The sequence below is a fragment of the Macrotis lagotis genome, chromosome X, assembly GCF_037893015.1.
Source record: "Macrotis lagotis isolate mMagLag1 chromosome X, bilby.v1.9.chrom.fasta, whole genome shotgun sequence".
Lineage (NCBI taxonomy): Eukaryota > Metazoa > Chordata > Mammalia > Peramelemorphia > Peramelidae > Macrotis > Macrotis lagotis.
This window is the reverse complement of record NC_133666.1, coordinates 436,710,200-436,731,867: the sequence shown is the minus strand read 5'-3', so window position 1 is coordinate 436,731,867 and position 21,668 is coordinate 436,710,200. Positions and strand designations below refer to the sequence as shown.

The 21,668-nt window shown below is 34.1% G+C and overlaps 1 protein-coding gene across 15 annotated transcripts in view; it reads left to right on the top strand.

The window, feature by feature from the left end:
- DTNA (dystrobrevin alpha) overlaps positions 1–20,597 on the top strand; it is a 499,301-nt gene extending 478,704 nt beyond the window's left edge. For 10 of the 15 annotated variants that reach the window (XM_074205354.1, XM_074205350.1, XM_074205352.1 and 7 more), the window contains 5 exons: positions 274–433; positions 3,234–3,323; positions 7,521–7,689; positions 9,443–9,575; positions 20,382–20,597. In XM_074205354.1, the coding sequence (XP_074061455.1) occupies positions 274–433; positions 3,234–3,323; positions 7,521–7,689; positions 9,443–9,575; positions 20,382–20,507 (678 nt within the window). In that variant the 3' untranslated portion in view covers positions 20,508–20,597. Of the gene's footprint in view, positions 1–273; positions 434–3,233; positions 3,324–7,520; positions 7,690–9,442; positions 9,576–13,110; positions 13,159–20,381 lie in introns of all 15 variants that reach the window. The other 5 variants (XM_074205357.1, XM_074205365.1, XM_074205359.1 and 2 more) reach the window with 1 other exon arrangement.
- The last annotated feature ends 1,071 nt before the right edge of the window (positions 20,598–21,668 follow it).

Genomic DNA, 21,668 nt, shown 5'->3' with positions numbered 1-21,668 from the left:
AAGGGACTTTAGAGAAAATCAAGTTTAATAGTTTCATTTTACAGTTGAATAAAAAGAGAGAGAAATAACATTTGCCCAGCATCACAGAGATAAGTAAATGTCTGAGGTAGGATTTGAACCTATTTTGCTGACTCCAAATCCAGTGCATCTATTATACCATGCTGTCTCGCTGTCTAATAATTTTTGTGATTTGCAGGAAATTACAGAGGAATTACAGATTTCCCTCAGCTTTTTAATGTAAGAATAAATTAACAATGTGTATTGTCCTTTCAGACACAAGGGGCAGGTTCTCCACGTTCTTCTCCCAGTCATACGATAAGCAGACCTATTCCTATGCCCATCAGATCAGCCTCTGCCTGCTCTACCCCAACCCATACACCTCAGGACTCTCTGACAGGGGTAGGAGGAGATGTACAAGAAGCCTTTGCACAAAGTAAGTGATTTTATTTTGCTTCTTGCTTGGACCAGCAGAGGTCTAAATACTTTATATCCCAAATTGAGTATAGATACTCCTCCTTCCTTTTTTCTTTTTCTTCCATAAGCAGACATCTTTTAGGAGTATAGTGGGTACATTTGATTTCTCAGTTACTTTGATAAAATAATAGTAACATTCAGTCAATCAATAAGCCAACATAACTTTATTTAGTATTTACTAAGTATCTAGCACATATCTGGCAAAACAAAATAAAACAAAATCACAGACCCTCCCATCAAGGAACTCATAATCTAATGGGGAAAGGCAAAGTGCAAAAAAAAATTTGACTATATATATGTACATATTACATATATATGTATATATGAAAGCAATCTGAAAGGGAAGACACTAGCAGTGAGGGGGTGAAAGAAAAGGTCCAAATGTCTTTAAGTAAATAAGAAAAGTGTTCTACTCCTTATATACTTGTCTGTTTAACCATTTTTCAGGCAGCTGGATGGCCCTACAGTGAAAAAAATCCGAGTTCAAATCTGTCCTCAGACACTTACTTGCTGTGTGACCTTGGGCAAATCATTTAACACTATTTGCCTCAGTTTTCTCATCTGTAAAAGTGAACTGGAGAAAGAACCAGCAAACTACTCTAATATCTTTGCCAAGAAAATCCCAAATGTATGTGATAATTAACAACAACAATGCAACCATTCTCATTCAAAGCTATCTAGAGTAAATTTAGTGATTTTTAAAAATTAGTTAACTTTCCAATCTTTCTAGCCAGAGTAAACTTTCTGGGGGATGAGAGCAATATTTAAGCTGCTCATTTCTTACTATCTTCTCATTCCCTTTTGGCTGATAAGCAATTTAAAGACTAAGATAATTCAATTTGCAAATAGCACAGTAGCTTAATTATTTTATGCATAGAGGAATATGAGGTTAGGACTCCTGAGATAGACAAATAGAGGTTTATTGTGATATATAGATCTCTGAGATATTCCCTTTCACATAACTTTCTTGAAGATGAAGTTATAATATTCAGAAACAATATTGCCTCCTTTCCCAAAAAATTTATATGAGGATGACTATGATAGAAACATCCTGATGAATTCACATCTTTCTTAGTATTTTTATAAAGGGCTGAAAGCATGAAAGCTTGTCAATCCAGGAAATAAAGTGCAAAACCCTTATAAAAATAAGCCTAAATATTTTTGTAATAAAGCTTTCATGTAACTGGATTTTAAATTTGACAAAAAATTTACCTTCTTTCACTGTTCTCAAGAGTTAAATTTTTACAGAAATTTAAATGATTATTCATCAGCCTGTTAGCCATATTTATTAATTTTGACTAACAAGTGTAAGGTGTATTGTAATCAATAACCTTCAGACCTCTAAGCATATGATAGAAAGAGTTACATTTTATGGTGAGTTCAAGTCCCAGCTCTACTTTGAAATTTCATAAGTGAGTAGTATATTTTTCCTATAGAGTTCACATTTAAATCATGAGGTCCTAGATTATATAACAGCTAATAGCCAGCATTTATAGAGTGCTCCAATACACTTTACAAATATTATTTCCTTGATTGTCACATCTAGCCTGAGAAGCAGGAGCTATTATTGTCCCCATTTTATAGATGAGGAATAAGCACCTGAGAGAGGCTCAATGATTTGCCCAGAATCATTGCCAAGAATCTAGGGCTGAATTTGAACTCAGAAGTCTAGTGTCCTATCCACCGTATCACTTACTTCCTCTCACAAATATATTTTTTTTCACTTTTAACATACTTGAAAAACAACAGTGATAGTAATTTATAATGTTAATAGTACCATGAAGTATTAATAGTACTGTAGAACATAGCCTCTATGGAGAAGATTTTTTTAATGAGAAAATACATTCAGAGTTCCAGCACCAATGGAAAAAGATATTTAGCAGGGCTAGATGCAGAAAATAGTCCAAGTGAAGTATTGACATACAAAACAATGAGTCTTCCACCATGCTGAGCACCATAAAGCCAGTGGATTACTTTGGCACTTCTGCCCTGGGCTGCAAATCTGACCATGACATTCTACCACTTGTTGGGAGATTGTAGTCTTCAGAGAGTAGAAGAAAGGAACTGGGAGAAATTCATCATATCTCTGATCATCAGGGATCTAGCAGCCAAGGTCCTTATCTTCAGTTTCCTGGGCACATCTCTCCCTTGTATCCACTGCCATTGTATCCATTGGTATCCATTGTGTATGCACACAAGTTCTGATTGCCTTCCTTTGGGCTACAGTGATGAAGTTTTAATAGTGTCACAGATGTAATATTTATGTTCCCAAGTTGGTGCTGTCTGCTGCCTTGGAGTCAACATATTTATATAAAGAAGAAGGAACTGTGATGAAAAAATGTGCCCAGCAGGGTCAGTGTATACTTTTACCCTGAGAACACTCTTTCTGAGTTACTCCCATGCCTTAAGAATATGGTGATGCCAGTGTCTGTGAAATCTTTGTGAGGACCCTGATAAACCACTCTGGGGAACAGGGAAGGAAGAGGGAAAGAGGAAATGGGAATAACAGATATACAACTATTTGTATGATAGGTTTGCTAAAAAAAGTTTTGTAATCAAAGTCAGGGATTATACAAAGCATTGGAAAAATGAAGTTATTTGTACTATTTTTTCCCCCATCATGTCAATTCCTCCCGGATGTTGGAGGAGTCTGTTCATTTTATTAGATCTGTGGGAGTGGAAGGATCTCTTTTTAAAAAAAAACATAATTTAGGAATAGATAAAAATCATATGCTTTTTATTATGTTTTTCTACTTAAGGTGCAAGGAGAAATTTAAGGAATGACTTACTTGTGGCTGCAGATTCCATAACTAATACCATGTCTTCTCTGGTGAAGGAGCTAAACTCAGGTGAGACTCTTAAAGGCTACCCATGTCTCAATCATTAAGGCAATCATAGGGGTCTATAAAAGGCTATATTAATCTGTTTAGTTTGCAAAGTATAGAGCAAAGGTGAAGTTGCATGGGAATCAAGGTTTTAAACTTATTAATTTGTCCACACATTTCATGGTTGTTTAAATGACCTTTTGTCTCTGAAATAAATGGAAGGCAGAGACTAACAGTGGCCTTGGGTTTAGGAAGACCTGAATTGAAGTTTTGCATTTCACATAGTGGAAAAGTAATCCTAGGCAAATCATTTGTCCACTCAGGGTACCAGACAAATTTTTTTAAAACTGTAAATTGCAGAACTATTATTTATCATGAGTTCTTATAGTAGTTTTTTAAAAAGCACCTGTACTTTTGTCCAATGTCTCATATCCATCTAATTAATCTCATTATTTTGTTTATAAACTGCCTATAATTTACTAGCATTTTTGACTTAGCCCATGGTTTTTCACTCTGACATTTTCAAGCCACAATTCTTTGGAATGTGTTTGAGAAGACTGGAAGTGAACCAAGGATCTTTTAATATCTATATTAGTCTGTTCCAAAGGTTTCATTGATGTGGTTAAAATAATGTCTCATATTTGTATGGCACATTACATGATTTTCTTTATTAAATAAATTTTTGCAAATATCCATTTGTTTACATTACCTAGACTCCTCCCTCCCCAAAATTCTTTCCCTCCCAGAGAGTCACTCCTTAAAACAAAGAATTCTGGACAACCATTTTCAAAATGTTTTCATTCATTCAGGAAACATTGACTGAATATCAACCTAATATGATCCTTTCCTTCTTCTCAAAGATTAGTTCATCTAAAATAAAGTTGATATATTTAGTTTAAAAAAGTTTTAACAGAAAACAAAGGAAAATAATAATAGCTCAGCACTTAAACTGTATATTAAGGTTTACAAAGTGCTTTACATATATTTTCTCATTAGATCTTCACAAAAACCCCAGGAGGTAGATAATATTATTAATCTCATTTTACAGCTGAGGAATGTAAAGCTGAGAGAAGTTAAATGACCTGCTCAGGAGGACAGCTACTCTGAAATAGAACATAAACTACAACAAGTTGACTCATATTAGGTACCAGAGGCTGCTAGTTAGGAGACTGTAGTCCATTTTAGAAATAATGAAAGTCTAAACTAAGACATGAATTCAAAAGATACTATACAGTAAAATAAAATTGATAGGATTTGGCAATTAATTGAATAAGAAAATGAAAAAGTTAGTTGTGACAGCAAGATTTTGAGCTCATTGGGGTGGCTAGGTGGCATAGTGGATAAAGCACTGGCTCTGGAGTCAGGAGTACCTGGGTTCAAATCCAGTCTCAGACACTTAATAATTACCTAGCTGAGTGGCCTTGGGCAAGCCACTTAACCCCATTTGCCTTGGAAAAAACAACAAAAAAAAGATTTTGAGCTCATGACAAAGAGGATGGTGATTCTATTAACAAAAAATAGGAAGTCAGGAAGAAGATAGTTGAGGCAATGGGTTTAGTGTTCAATGTTAAGATGTCAGTGGAACATCTAATATGTCTAACAGTTGGAACTCAGAAGAATGAATGATACTGAAAATAATAGATTTGAGAGTCATCTGCTTTGAAGTGAATGCTGAAGCTTTGGGAGTAGGTTGAAGTCACTAAAAAAAGACAGAAAAGAGAGAGAAGAAAGAGAAGTGGAAATTTAACTGAGTTTGTGCCATTATGAGTAAAGTTCTGTTGCATCAGAATCAGAATCTCTAAATTATAAGGGACTTTGGAAATCAACCTAAAAATGGTTTAAAATTCCATTTTCATCCAGTCTTTGCATAAAGGTCTCCAGTGACAGAGACGCCATCCCACCATCATTTCTAGGAATGATATTTTCCTTCTCTCAGGCCTTAACCTAACTCTCTACAGCATTCTAGTTCTATCTATCATGCAGACCCCTTTTCCCCAGGATTATATTCAGCTAATGTGAATCACTTTATGGAACATTAGAGTGACTTAATAAGGATGCTCTAATCCAATCAATTCTTGTTTGGGAGTTTTTTTTTTCAATTGAATTGCAATTGGTTTGCAAATGTAGATACTAACATTCAAATATAAATTATAATTTACAAATCCAATTTTATCCTCTCAAAACCATATGAATAAAGGAATATAAGTGATATCTTCATTTAACAGAGAGAGGAAAATGAAACAGCAAATAATTCATCTAGTCTCTTGCTAGTTTCTAGATGAGGATGAGAACCTCTTATAAACTATGCTGATAAGTGATAAAATACTATTACGACTACTAGTGAAAAATTGAAAACTTAAACAATAAAGAAGTTTCATGTTAAATGACAAAAGGAGAAAACATATTTTGTCTTGATACATATGATCATTGCAAAAAATTGGCAAACTTGAATTTTCAAAACTTATGTGTCACTCAAGACAAATTCTCTAGAGCCAGAATATGTCATAGGATCATATATTTGGATATGGGAGAGACCTCAAAAGTCACCAAGTCTATCCCCTTCATTTTAAAGATAAGGAAACTGAATCACAGAGGAGTTAAATGACTTGCCCAAGGTCACATCGGCCATAAGGAATAGAGTCATTATTAAATTCAAGTCCTTTGTCTCCAAATTCGGATCCCTTTCCATTGTAATACACTACTTCTTTCCTTTCTTTTTTGTTCCTCACTCCCTCATCTAACATAAAATGTTTTCAATAATGGTGAGAATATCAACTTACTAAGAATAAACAATTTCAGCTTGGTCTTTCTAATTTTTCCCCACTTGTTCTAGATATATTAATGATAGCCCCAAATTCTTCATTAAGTTATTCTGTTGTTTTGTTTGTTGAAAAATTAATTTATAAAGATAGAGTTCATTGATATTCTGATGCTTATATTATATTGTAAATTTAAATACCAAAGTTTGGAGTGGGAAGGACATTGTCAGAAATTTAAGTTTATTATTTTTATTATTATAAATTTAACATTAAAACCCACATTTTATTAATTAAATTACATTAGAACTTCTAGAGATACTAGACCTCTATTTCCTTCCTATCTACTATTCTTATTAAGAAGCAAATCCAAAGATAAATTGGCTTCATGTTTAGATGTTTAACTTAAAAACAAAGACATATAAAATTATATTGAAAGAGCTTGTATAAAACAGGTTGGGAACTGGATTGAAGACATCTTTCCTTTTTTGACTTTTTCTCTTGTACAGTGACAGAAAGAAACAGGTGAAGTATCTATGATTTTATCAATGTAGGGGCCCCCTTTACCAATGCAATTGTCAGCTAATCTTATCAAAGAAGGATCATATTATTTGATCCTTACAACAATCCTGGGAGTTGGGTTCCATTTTTAATCTCCATTTTTACAACTGAGAAATTAAGGCAGTGATTATATGATTCACCCAGGATCACATAGATAGAAAGTTTCTAAGCTTAGATTTGAACTCAGTCTTTTTGATTACAGGCTCAGCACTTTATCTACTGTATCGATTTATATTGTCATTCAGTGTATCTGACTCTTTGTGATCCCATTTGGGGTTTTCTTTGCAAAGAGACTGGAGTGATTTGCCCTTTCCTTCGAGATAACACAATTAGTAAATGTCTGAAGCCAGATTTAAACTCAGGAAGATGAGTCTTCCTGACTCCAACCTCTCACTGTAGTACTCTATCTACTGTCACGTAGCTGATTAATCACTAAAGAAGAAGAAGGTCTATAATTAAAGAATTCATGAATGATAGCATAGAACTGCTGCCCAGGTAAGAATTGATCATTTTGTTCTCTCCATAGAGGCAAAAAAACACCTCTCTAGACAAATATCAGTTTACACAAATTCAATAATTTTTAATAAGAGATATGACTTTATAGACAAATTACATTTTAAGTGTCATATATGTTGCAGTTTTAAAATGTTAAAAATTTTGGATTATGACATATCAGGGGAAATATAAAAATACGTTCAATGGAGTATTTGGGGGGAAGCTTCTAAGATGATTCAATTATAGAAGACAAAAAGCTCCTACCTTTTTTCAGTGTGTAGAATAAAATCAACCATTATTCAGTAATTTTAGTGAAAATAGAAACTGTTTACAATGCCTGTAGTAAGAGAAATTTCCTAAAAACCAAAGCTAACAGTTCTGTTGTATTATCTATGATTATTTCTGATAGAGGTGGGGAGTGAGACAGAGAGTAATGTGGATTCTGAATTTGGGCGGACCCAATTTGATGACCTAGTTCCATCACCCACTTCTGAAAAGGCTTTCCTTGCACAAATACATGCCAGAAAACCTGGGTACCTTCATAGTGGAGCTGCCACTGGCACTATGCGTAGTGATATGTAAGTATCTCTGCTTGTTTGTGTTTGCATTCCTTTAAATTTAAAAAAAAAAAGAAAAGAAATGACTGTGAGTAACTGGAGAAAATATAGAGTGTAGAGAGGTAGAGGAGATATTCCTTCATTTAAAAAAAGAGATGGTACCAATGGCCTGAGCCTCATGAAGAAAAAGAAATGAAATTCTTTTAAATGCAACAGAATTGGAAGATGAGACCTACTAGAAGGAATAGCTATGAATATAAAAAAAGCTTGGGTAGAGTCTGCTATCATTCCCTGCAGATAATTTCTAGAAGGGGAACAGAGAAAGTGTTATAGTCTCCCAAAGAAGTTGCTTAGCTGCTTTGAAGAACAAAAGAAGAAAGTGACCAGATGACATCTTGAAATTACTGGCACTATCAAGAATTTTGCATAATAAACCATCTATGAAGGACCTGATAGTCATTTCATAACATTAAATGCCTTCCTTCAATATAGAACTTGACCCATCTCTGACCGAATTGATAAACCACTGGAAGTAGCCAGAAATACAGAGAACTTAAGTGACTTCCCCCAGTTCACACAGTCAGTCAGCAGTGGAATTCGAAACCAGGTCATATCATTCTGAATTAAAGTAAAGCTTTCTTTAACCAAAGTTTATACTTCCTCTGTAAAAAAATAATAATAATAACCTAAAATTATCATTACCCTTTGTTTAAAATTCAAGTGCTAGTAAACAGAATATAAAACAAAGGGCTAAAATATAATGATTTTAAAAAATTATCCTTTTCTCTGTAATTCATTATTTCATGTTTATTCTTTGCAATAAATTAATCTATGTTGTGTAAATAAATATTCATTTTATTGTACATAATGAAACACTCATATTAGTTGCTTAAAGTTTTCTTAGTTGCATCTCTAAGACTTTAAAAGCCTAAGGTTTAAACTCTACAGTGTACTGATTATCTTTGATTATGTGTTTCTCTGTTTATTAGAAACTATCCTTTAGCATCTGGGATACAAAAAAATTACAAGATATTTTTATTAGTTATTAAAATGAATAAAAATAGAAGTAGTACTAAGGAAGAAATTGCTGTTAAAAATAATAATAATACCTGAAGTTTTGGAGCCTTTACCATATATTATTTCATTGGATCCTTACAACAACCTTGTGAGTTACATAGTATGAATACTACAGTTATCCCTTCCACATCATAAATTTTTCCATTGTGCTTTTGATTTATCACAGGTTAGCATAAGAAATTAAATGGGAATTTATTAGGAGTTTTGCAGAAGCTGCAAACAATATACACAGGTCATCAGACAACACAAAAGTTTCTAAACTCAAAAATGCATAAAATATATGCTTGGTGTTATATAATATCAATATATTTTATCTCTAAATACCAATAATTCAGACTTTTTCTGGAACAAAGGTAGGACAAAAAAATTTTACATAGATTTTTCTAGATCACAGGTCACAACACCCATAACCCCCATGATATAGATGGGATGATTGTATTGTCCTCATTTTACAGAAGTAAAAACTGATGCTCAAAAAGTATAAGTGATTTCCTCAAAATCACAGAGCTATAATTTCTGAGTTAAGATATGAAGTCAGGTTTTTTACTTCAAACCAAATGCTCTTCTCATTAAACCATGCTGACTCTCAAGAAAATACACATCTGCTATAAATTTTTTATCCATGTTTTCCCAGAGATCTAGTCTCTTTATGCCAAAGATCCATTTGCTCCAATTAATTTTATTGTTACATTCTCAGGGTTACCGAAGATGGGGACCCTTATGTGAGGACTGAGGATGAAAATTATGAAAATGATTCTGTCCGTCAGTTGGAAAATGAGCTCAAGATGGAAGAATACCTGAAACAGAAATTACAGGATGAAGCTTACCAGGTATATGAGTAAAATGCTTTAGTCTTCCCTCTATTAATCAGCATTACAACTCTATTCATAGCTGCACTCCTTTGTAGAATTAAAAAAAATCATTCATTCCCACTTTCCTTGGGATTAGATAAGCCCCTTTCAACAGAGTATTTAGGCTACTAATCAGATCATTGACAAGCAGTCATGTGTACTAATAATGATAACACTAATCATGCAAATTAATTCTATTGATTACTCAAAAATATTTCATTTGAAACTCTTTCTAAAATGTCTGAAAATTTCTTGTTAAAGTTGGGAGAAAAATGTTACCTTTATTGTACCCAAACTGAACTTTGGCAGAAATTTCATTTCTCTCTCTTGGGTGTTATAACACTATAATGAGATTATTATTTCATAATATTCATTAGAAATAGATTTTAGAAGAAATAAAAGATATTATTTCCTATAATTTCAAACTGCTGTAGTATCAAAAAGTAAATGTTAATTATATTTGAATAGTTATATTGTTTATCAGATGAAAGTAAGCAACCAAAGTATGTTAAAAAAAACTATTTGCACTCACTCTTATGAAGAAAGTAGCGACAGTCTGCTCATGGATTCCCCTTAAACACTGATGATGGGAGCTAGGTGGTGTAGTGGAGAGAGCTCTTGTATGGATAAAGATCTGGAGTTAGGAGGACTTGAGTTCAAATTTTACTTCAGCCACTTATTAACTTTGTGACCCTGGCAAGTCACTTAACCCTAATTTCCTAACAAGGGCCGGGGGGTGGGGGGAGGCGGAGAGAGCAGAACAGATGACAGAGTACACTATTCCACTGAGAAGTTCAAAAAAAAATTGTAAGATTCACATATAGACTTAATAGATATGGCACTATAAATATAAAAACACTATATATATATATGTATATATATATAAACACTATAAATATATTTGCCTTCTTAATTCCTATTAGAAAGCATCAGTTGGGAAACAGGGCAGAGGACAGCAAAAGTTCTCAAAATTTGATTGTTCTTATTACTTGAAAAAAACTTGAGCCTGGCAAAGAAAAGACTTACTGGGATCTTGGGATACCAGATTTTTAGAGGTTTTTCATGTGAGAAAAGGACTTTATGTATTTTCCTTAGCCCCAGAAAGAAAAATCAAAACCAGTGGGTGGCAGATACAGGAATATGGGTTCAGTATATAAAAGGATTGAGGGAAAGTATGGCTTAATAGATTGAGAACTAGCCTCAGAGAGGAAAAATTAAGTTCAAGGTTCCAGTTCTGATATATACTGACTTTGTGATGGGGTGGGGGTGGGGGTGGGGGGGTTGAGTCCTTTAACCTCTCAGTTACTCAAGCAAATCTCTAAGATGTTAAATTGTACAAGAGGCATCAGTCCATATTACCAGAGAGACCTGGCTCATTAGGAATTAGCAATGAAATCACAGGAGTAATTTTTTTAAATTAAAAAAATTACTAAATGACTGAAAACGAAAAAAATTGGGGAGGTAATTAGCTGATCAAAATAAGAATAGGCTGCCTCAGGAGAAAAATGAATTAACATCTCTAACTCCAGTTTGGATAACTACTTATCAGGAACATAAATTGGGGAAATTCATATTTTAGGAAAAGTTTCAACACAAAGGCCTTTAAACCTCTAAGATCCCTTTGAAACCTAAAATCCCCTGATTAAGAGAGAATAATGTGTATTTTTTTAGGATTTCCCTAGTTTCTTTTCTGTCTTTTCATGTTTAATTTCCCTTTCTGTTTTTTCTTCTCTCAGAACAACAGGGAAATTTTGCTTTTTAGTAAGGTTAAAGACTCAGGTGAACATAGCCAGGTCTGTGCCTTTTTTACAGGTTCAATCAGATTATATTACCTAGCTACATTACCTTCTATTTTGATGTTTTATTATACTCTTTTATTTTCTTTTCTTTCATTCTTTCATCCTTTCTTTTTTTTAAAGTATACTAGAGAAGAAAAAAATGACCTATTATTTGACTTTCTCACAATACATGTTAAGTTAAAATATGAAACATTCTCCCTGGAGGACTACAGGGCAAAAGGAAATGCTTTCCTTCCCCCAATCAAATAAAAGAAAATATGGCTTAGCCTCTATAATTCTTCTGGGCAATGATTTGATAAAAGAAATTACAATTAAAATCATCCTATTGTACTTTTACAAGAAGAGAATACCAAAATCATAGATCTTGACTCCATCTTTGACATTTCATTAAGCTTTCTCAGTCTGATCTCAAAAGTCCCTTGGGAAAGATCTGCTTTTAAAACCAACTGACATGTTGGCACAGTTGTTTGAAAAAATGTGAATCTACATAACTCTCTTTCTAGATATTTATCTTTTTTTAAAAAATTATTTATTTGGGGGCAGCTAGAGCACCGGCCCTGGAGTCAGGAGTACCAGAGTTCAAATCCGGCCTCAGACACTTAATAATTACCTAGCTTTATGCTTTGTGGCCTGGGTAAGCCATTTAACCCCATTTGCCCTGCAAAAACCTAAAAAGAATTATTTATTTATTTTGAATTTTGCAATTTTCCCCCTAATCTCACTTCCCTCCCCCCACCCCCCCACAAAAGGCAGTCTGTTAATCCTTACATTGTTTCTATGGTATACATTGCTAGATATATATCTTTATGTCTATCTATAGAGTCTTATTTATAGACCAATAGAGAAATAAATATATAAAATATATTTATATATGAACTTTCATATATCAAGTATATTATTAATTTTATACAAACTTATTTATTTAAAAATATTTGTACATGAATGTATAAACATAAGCATATTAACTTAAAGAAATCTACATAAAATGCTAAAATCCAGATCAATAAAGATTTCTTTTCCCCTAAGATGCTCACTACATTCCACAGCAGCGAAGAGATGGGTCACTTTGCTTGGAATCGACCATTAGAAAGTCGCAGGGAATTTTGACTGATGATATCCCCACATGTTTCTCATTTGGCTTTATTTCACAGAGAGATATGGTAAAATTATCAGTGCCTGGGTTCATGTTTTTCTAGACTCCTCAGCTTGGCCTCCCTCTTGGAGCTCAGTTATTTCTGGCTTTGGGTAACACCAGGAACTGTGACTATAGGAATTCCATGAATTAAGGGGAGGTCACACTTCTGTTGTTCTCTATAGAACACTGGATCTGATTTGTTTTTTAATGAATCAAAAATTATGCTGATGAGTCAAACTTGGTGAGGAAACAGTCTTAGAATCTTCCCTCTGAAATGAAGAAAGCTCTTTGGAGCCAAAAGCTTTTGTCACATTGCTTTCTCCTCTGTGCTCAAATACCATAATGGCAGACAGAAATAAAATGTCAGATCCACAGAAGAAATGTGTCTGGAAGAATTTAAGATGATTTTCTATGAACATACAGATGTCTGATTATGCAACTGCTCTTACCCTCCCCTCCCTCAGATTCCCACTGACACTCACTTTGTATGCTTGGCTTTTATACAGATAACTCACCAGCTTGGCTGCCTCCCTGATTAGGTGTATCACCTTTCTTGTTTTATATCCTTTTTCACCCACAGGTCAGCTTGCAAGGTTGAGTGCATATCCTTCTATCACTTTCCTTTCAAGTAAGTATCCTCTTTATTCAGGAGAAAACTTGACTCCTTGCCACTGAATTTTAATAATTTGGAACAGATTCACAATCACTTTGTGTTTTCTTTTTTGTTTGTTCATTTATTTCTTTTAAGTCTGCATGTGATGATATACCTTTCTTGCCTGTTGGCATCAAGCAATCACAACCGTTTATGGAATATTTCATAGTAATTCTAAACTATGCTGGCCAATATCTCCAGCACCTGAATCCTTTACACTGATTCATTAGAATACTTTGACATAATTCATTCTATATGCTAATGATGATCCAAGAATGGATCCTCAGAACTCACTCTGTCCATGTATCAACAGTATCTTCTTGCTCACTTCACATCTCTCTAATGGAATCCAACCTTTACAAAACTATAGCTCAAGCAAGTTCTTACCGTTTTTTGGTGTTGTGGACAAATTTAGTATTATGGTGATTAATCTTATAGATCCCTTCTCAGAATCATATTTTAAATTCATAAAATATATAGTATCACTAAGGAAAGCAATCATATTGAAATACAGTCATTAAAATATTTTAAAAAGAAACCTCATGGATACTAGGCTGAAAAGCCATACTATAAAGAGACCAAATAGAGAAGCATGGTTCTTCATTAACTTTGTGACCTAGTCAAAGAATTAAACAGACTACCCTCTACTAGTTCCCTTAGGTTTGGGAAGTCTATGCAGGTAAAACCTTTGGTTTGACAGATAGTACCAAACTGGTGGTGGCTATGTTGCTAAGTGGATAGAGTTCGGGGCCTGGGGTCAAGAAGACCCAAGTTCAAATGTAGCCTCAGAAACTTATTTGTTGTGTGACCCTCAACAAGTCACTTAACCTCTATATACACTAATCCATTAGAGAAGGAAGTGGCAAATCATTCCAATATCTTTGCTAAGAAAATCCCATGTTGTTGACATTCTATGTAGTCCATGGAATCACAAAGTCAGATACAACAGAACAGCAACAACAACCAGGTTGGAAATGCTCCATATTAGAACCTAAAATTTGCAAAAGTATTTTAAAAATGTTATCTTCAGGGGCAGCTAGGTGGTGTAGTGGATAGAGCACCAGCCCTGGAGTCAGGAGCACCTGAGTTCAAATCTGGCCTCAGACACTTAATAATTACCTAGCTGTGTGGCCTTGGGAAAGTCACTTAACCCCATTGCCTTGCAAAAACCTAAAAATAAATTATCTTCATACCAACCCCAGAGGTAAATGGTATTGTTGTTCCTATTTTAAAGATGACGAAACTGAGGCGGATAAAGATTGACTTTCCCAGGGTCACAGAAATTGTATCTGAGACTAAATTTGAACTCAAAACTTCCTTATTTCAAGCCCAGCATTTTATTCACTACATCCACCCAGTTAGGAAGTTAAGTAAAGAAATCTGGAAGTGTCTGAGGCACATTTTGAACTCATATCTTGCTGTTCCAATTTCTGTGCTCTATTCTCTGCACTAACCCATCTGTAAAGTGAAGGGTTTGGATTCAATGACTTCAGAGATTCCTTTAATCTTTAAATCTATGACCTGTACTGTGTCAGCATATAGATGCTCTGATGGAATTCTAAGTAAAATTAGATTATATTAAAGAAATAAAAAAAGGTTTATAAAGTGAAATTCTTCAGCTTTATAAATTTGACCTTGATCTTACATTATATTAGTCTTTCCTGGCTATTCCTAGACTTTGTGATTATCATGGAAGAAGTAGGAGGAGAATCTTTCTACCAGGAGCCTCTCCCAGAGCACCTGCCCCTGTCCTTTCATATTTGATTCCTCAACTCTTTTCCTGTCACCCCCCAACCCCAAAGGCTCATAAACAGCCCAGAGTCAGATTGAGTCTCTAGTTTGTGTGTTGTTGGACACCACAGAGCAAACATGCAATTTATTAGACACAGCAAGGGCTAACCTGCGCCCCAAGAGTCCTGCACCTCTCCCCATCTGATCAAGCTAATTTCATGTGATGGAACTCTATAGTGCTGCCTGTCCAGTTTAAAACTATTCCTGTTTCTTTGTTCACCCTGCTTCATTGATTCAAGCACCTTGTTCTGTTTTTCAACCAGCTGTGCCATGGTGTCTTTAACTCCATAAAATTGACAAGGTTGCACTTGTAGCCTTTGGTTATAAAATGAAAAAAATCAGACTGTAGCTTTAAAAGTCATAATAAATTAGCCAATAATATAGTCCTCCTTAATAGATACCTCCAGTTCACTCTCTTAAGTCCCAACATTAGGAACATGAGCCTGAGAACCAGAGTAAAGCACAGTTTCCAAGATAGGGCTATAAAATGTACTTAATAAGAAATGAGGGGGTTTCTGGAGGGAGAGAATATCTCCTTGCCTTCCAGTCTCTTTCTCTTTTTGAGGTCTGAGACTCTACACTTGCTAGGTATCAAAGTGACAGGTTGTGTAGAGTAGGCAGTACAGATCCTAGAGTCAAGTTTGAGTTCAAATCCTGCCTCAAGATATTTACTGGCCATTTAATCCTAGGCAAGTCACTTTACTCTGTTTGTTTTCCTCATCTGTAAAATCAGCTGGAGAAACAGCAAAACATGGAATCTGACCTAACTGAAATAATGGAATGACAACATATCTCTATAGATTCATTATCATCATAATGAGAAACGCTCTGGAGTTGACTGAAACCATCTGTTACAGATGTAGCAAGTCTAGTTCTGAAAGAGCAAGTATAATGTGGTTTGATCATGTTTGTTCTGTATTATGTCATTTTTTTGGCAGTTGAGGACTGGTAGGGAAGGTCAATGTTAAAAAATGCCACACAGAAGAAAGGGGGGGTAATTTTCACATGACCAAAATCAACTGTATCTAAAAAATGAAACAGTCAAACTCAAAGCTTGATTTTAAAATGCAATTTAAAAAAACTTCTAATATAATCTTAGCAATAGAAAGCTTCACAACTGTGGTCTTGATGGCTTTACATGTTCTCCGCATCCTATATTCAACTAAAAACCAACCCTTCCCCACTACCAAAAAAAAATCAAAACATGAACTAGTTTGCTTTTTTGATTCAGTCACTTAACCACTTAAAAGCCAATTATAGGAAAAATGAAAGAAGGGATTGATAACTTTTCAACTTTCCATATAGCTACAGTATATTTCTGTTATTAGATTCTTTTTTTTGTGTGAGGCAATTTAGTTAAGTGACTTGCCCAAGGTTACACAGCTTGATAATTATTATGTGTCTGAGGTCAGATTTGAACTCAGGTCCTCCTGACTCCAGGGCTGGTACTCCATCTACTTTGCCACCTAGATGCCCCCATTTCTGTTATTAAAAGCTATACTTAACACTTTTGGGACCCCTACAGAGCTTTTTCTATGTAGCAAAAATGGAAATTAATGCACAAAGACCCTTAACATTTCATAGAAAGGATCGTGAAATTTATCTTTCAGATCCCATTCAAACAGATTGTCAGTTCAATCAAAATAGAATCCCAGGTGCTGTGCTGGGTTTGCCAAATAGAGACAGACAGGCAGAGTAAGAGAGACAAAGACAGAGACTTCAGAGAAAGAGAGAAGAGAGAGCCCCTTTGCCATAAAGGAGCTTCCAATATAAGTGAAGAAACAAAAATTTATATAGGAGACACATGAAGAATGCTTGTGTTATCAACAAGCATGAAGTAACATGATGTAGCAGGAAAAGACTTGGTTAATCTTCAAATTAAGGAAAAATAAACAGACTCTAAGATAACTTGAGTCAACTCCAACCAGCTTTCAGGAGTCTATTGTTAAATATACGTGTATGTGTATATGTATGTATATTTATGATATAAATAACATAAATGTATATATACACATATATACATATGCATCCATGTGTGTATACACACACATACCTGTATGGCTATATATATATATATATATATATATATATATATATATATATATTAATAATAATAATCATGGTATCTTTAAAACTATGTTGTAAGATGGGAAAGACTAATAAGACTAATATTTCTTAATGATTTGTCCCAAAGGCATAAAGTAAATGATAGAGTTGGAATTAAAGTCTACGGGGGGAGGAGGGGTAAAATGCTTAACAGCCAGCTCTCCAGGAGGAAAAATATTTGCAAGAAACACTTTTAAATTTTATATGCATTATTAATATTTTTTCTATCACTTTATTAAATCTAAGCAATAACTAAATCCTTTATTTGTAACATTTGTTGATTTTCTGAGGTGTAAATGCTCACACTGAAAATTCTACATTAGGTTCTTGAGAGCTAGTTTGAGCTGACTCAAATACACCATAGAATCTGATTTCTGTTTTTCTTTTAGTTTTTTAATTTGAAGACCATCCAACTCTTTCCCTACTACCTCATGCTTGTTGATACATAAGCATACTTCAGTACTTAGTACTTTTATCACATAATATTATGTGGCATAGTTATTTGTGTTTATTACATATTTTCTTCTAAGGCTATAAGATTATTGAAGCAGAGACTATATTTTACCTCTACTTGATCCCTCCCCCACTCCCACTTAGTACAATGCTCTGTAGGTGCTTAATTTATTTAATTAAATTGTTAAATTGTTTTATTTTTGTCCAGAGTTGTGATTTCATGGAGTGGCTGTTCCCACCCTCTTTGCCAATTGAAAACTCATCTCAGGATAGTAAAAGTTTAAATTACTTGTCCTTTGTCATATAGCCAGGATTATCCATCTCACCACAATGCTTCTTGAATCATTACCTTCAATATTGTTCTATTATATAGAGTCAGTCAATAAATATTTATAAAGCACCAACTATGTGCCAGGTGCTGTGGTAAGTACAAGGAATACAAAGAAAAGCAAAAGATAATCCCTGTCTGTAAGGAGCTTACATTCTAAAGGTTATATAAAACAGAACTGATGAAGAGGAGAACAGGAGACAGCATACAGTAAACACAGAGATGAAGAAGTCCAGAGGAGTATGTCTTGAGGAAAAATGGAGAGATTTTTCTTTTAATTTATCATTTGGGGAATGGTTCTTATTTTTATAAATTTGACTCAGTTCTCTGAGGCCTTTGTCAGAGAAACTTGCTGTATTTTGTTACCTCAATTTCCTGCTTTCTTTCACATTTTTGGCTGCATTGATTTTGTTTGTACAAAATTTCATATAATAAAAATTTACCCATTTTTCTTCCTGAGATTCTCTTTATCTCCAGTTTGGTCATAAACTCTTCCCTTATCCTTGTATATGATAGATAACATTTTTCCATGCTCTCCGAATTTACTTATGATATCACCCTCTTTGTATAAACGATGTACCCATCTTGACCTTATCTTGGTATATGGTATGAGATTTTGATCTTTGTCTAGTTTCTGCCAAACTGTTTTTCAGGTTTTCCTAGAAAACTTTATTAGATAATGAGTTCTTGCTCCCATCACTTTGGTTTATCAAATACAAGATCGCTACAGTTATTTACAACTTTGTATTTTCTATCTAATGTATTCCATTGGTCTACCACCCTATTTCTTACCCAGTTCCAAGATTGTTTTCATGATCACTACCTTGTAATAGAGTTTGAAATCTGACACTGCTAGATATCTTCCTTCATACTTTTGTTCACTTATTCCCTTGACATCCTTGACCTTTTATTTTTCCAGATTAATTGATTTTTTTTCTAAATTTGCAAAATAATTATTTGGTAGATTGAGTGCTATAGCACTGAATAAGTAATTTTATTTAGGTAGAATTATCATTTTTATTATATTGGCTCAGTCTATCCATGAGAAATTAATATTTCTTCAGGTGTTTAGGTCTGTAGTTATGTGAAAAATATTCTGTAACTATGTTCATATAGTCCCTGGGTTTGTCCTGACAGGTAGATTCCCAAGGATTTTATATTGTTTGCAGTTATTTTGAATGGAATTTCTCCTTGTGTCACTTCTGTTTTATTGGTATTCTGATTATTTGTAAGGGTTTAGTTATCAACACTACTATATTTGAGTCATAAAAGGAATTTGGAAGTACTCCTTTACATATTTCCTCAAAAATTATATAGAATAGAATATTATAGATACCTTAAATATTTGGTAGAATTTGTTTATAAATCCAAATGGTCTGGAGATTTTTTTTCTTGGAGAGCTCATTTAGACTTGTTAAATTTCTTTTTCTAGGATAGTATGATTTAAGTATTCTATTTCCTTTTCTGCTAATCTGGACAACTTATATTTTTGAAAAAATTCACATATGCCATAAAGATTGTCAGTTTTATTAGCATATTATTGGACAAAATAGCTTCTAATAATTGCTTTATATAATTTCTTCTTCACTGCTTTAATTTCATCCTCATGATGTGGGGGGATATAGAAAATAAGGGTTATAAATTAACTTAAGAGACCACAAAGAAAATATAGGGAGAATGGGTAACAATGGCTTGGATATTGGTAAAATGTTCCCCAAACTTCTCTGGCATGACACAGAGAAACCACACATCTTGTCATTAGTCATGGTAGCATCAAAAACAAGAAAAATCTAGAGTTAGAAATGATAGATAACTTTGATTTAATCTTTCTAACTTTGGACTTTTCAAAACATAATTATAATTAGGGGGAAGATAGTTCAACATAGCTTGTGTCCACCTATTTGAGCAAAATAAAAAGGCAGATGAGACCCTAAAGAAATCAGTCAGTAAGCTTAAAAGAGCCAACTTTAATTCTCTTTCTTCTTTCTGTTCCTTTTTAAAAAAGATTTTCAGTGAAAACCATATTTGCTGTTTTTATGGCCTGTTAATTCAGTTGGCTTGAGTGTCTTGTCAAAGAGTCCTGGGCCTTCAATTTATCTCAACGGTGGTTAATTACAATTACCCACTACCACAGTCTACAATGTCCTAAGATCACAAGAGGGACAAGTCAAGAAAGTAGAATTAGAAAAGTCTCCATAACTGGGAAGAAAAGTCAAAACTCTGCCATATTGATAACAAATCAAATCAACTTTCTATGTGAAAGACAATTATTAATGTTGCCTGTGTTCTGGCTTTTTTTTAAAAAAAACATATTTTCCAGTTTACCTTCAAGGATTCATATAAAATTTCAATCACTAAGACTCTTAAGATCTCCTTTCAACACAGAAAGGGGCTAGAAAATAGCTTATTGTCTTGCATATTAAGAAAGGAGGAACCTGTATCTTTAGGATTGTTTTTATAAGGAAGAAGGAGAACATTAGTCCTAATTCATGAAAAAAATTTATATGTATCTTTTCCCTAGGCAAGCTACAGTCAGACAGATGATGAAAGTTATGTGAAAACAGATGATGATGAGAGCTGCATCCAGACAGAGGAAGAAGACAACACCTGGCCACCAACATCACCGGAGAATGGAACCAACATGTAGGACAGCTCCTGACAAGAACCCCAACCCCTGACATTGTCTGTCTGCTGACTGTAGCACTGCTAATCTTTGTTCTAAGAAATGTAGTTTGTAGGTGTGTGTTTTGAGATAAAAAAAGACTTTTGTTTAAAGTTAACTTAATCAGCTGCATCTTCTGTCACATGGCTCATCCCTGATGACAACCCAGACTAAAACACAGTGCTGCTGTTACAGCAATGGCAGTATTAACAAAACATTTTAATGTTTGCACATGATGTTGAACCTGTTCAGTTTACAATGACAATATTAATACTGTTTATAGCTAGGAGTTTGATTTCTGAATACTTTGAGATTTTAGTAGAACAATTTACTATACACTGTACTTTTTTTTCCACAAGCAAATATAAAAAGCAACCTCTTGCAGTTTTTCATTAGCCCTAAAGGATTCTGTTCCTGCCAGCAGCGTCTGCTTGGAATCCAGAAGCCAAGAAGGTGGCAGAGACTGTAACTTCACAGCAAATCTATTTTAAAAAAAAGAAGAAAGAAAGAAAGGAAAAAAGAGGAAAGAAAAAATGTGACCTGTACCAAATGCAGCAGGATAGCCCTATTCTCTAGGCTAATGTGTAACCTGGGGCTGTTTTTTTTTTCAAGATACTCTAAATAAATCAGCCATAGAATTTAGTGTAAATATTTTTTTCCAAATAGATATCATATACAAAAAGGTAACATTCAAATTATATAGAATCTAGTTTTTAAATCAGCACAGATCTTCTTAAAACTGTGAACTATGTTTTGAAATACTCGTTACTAAAGCTGTTTATAAACCACAGGTGCCATAAGATTTCCCAAACCCAAACTAAAGTCCCCTATGCTCTTCCATGCTCTCATTTCATTGTTATTTGAACTTTCAGAAGCATGTCTTCAACACCTCTCCCTGCTCAGTCTCATCTGTTCCCTATCAGGTTGTTTGGAGGCCTTCAGCTTTAAATGTACAGGCTTTAAGTGCGCTTGCTAGTGTTGCTTCTCCTATTTTTTCCCCTGAACGTTTGTTATTGTTGCTGTTGTTTTGGGGTTGTTTGTGGTTTTTTTGTTTGTTTGTTTTGCCTTAGCAGGCCACCAAGTATCTCATTGCAGGCTATGACAGTGCAAAATGAGACTAGCCCATTGAAAGGTCAACAGAAGAGA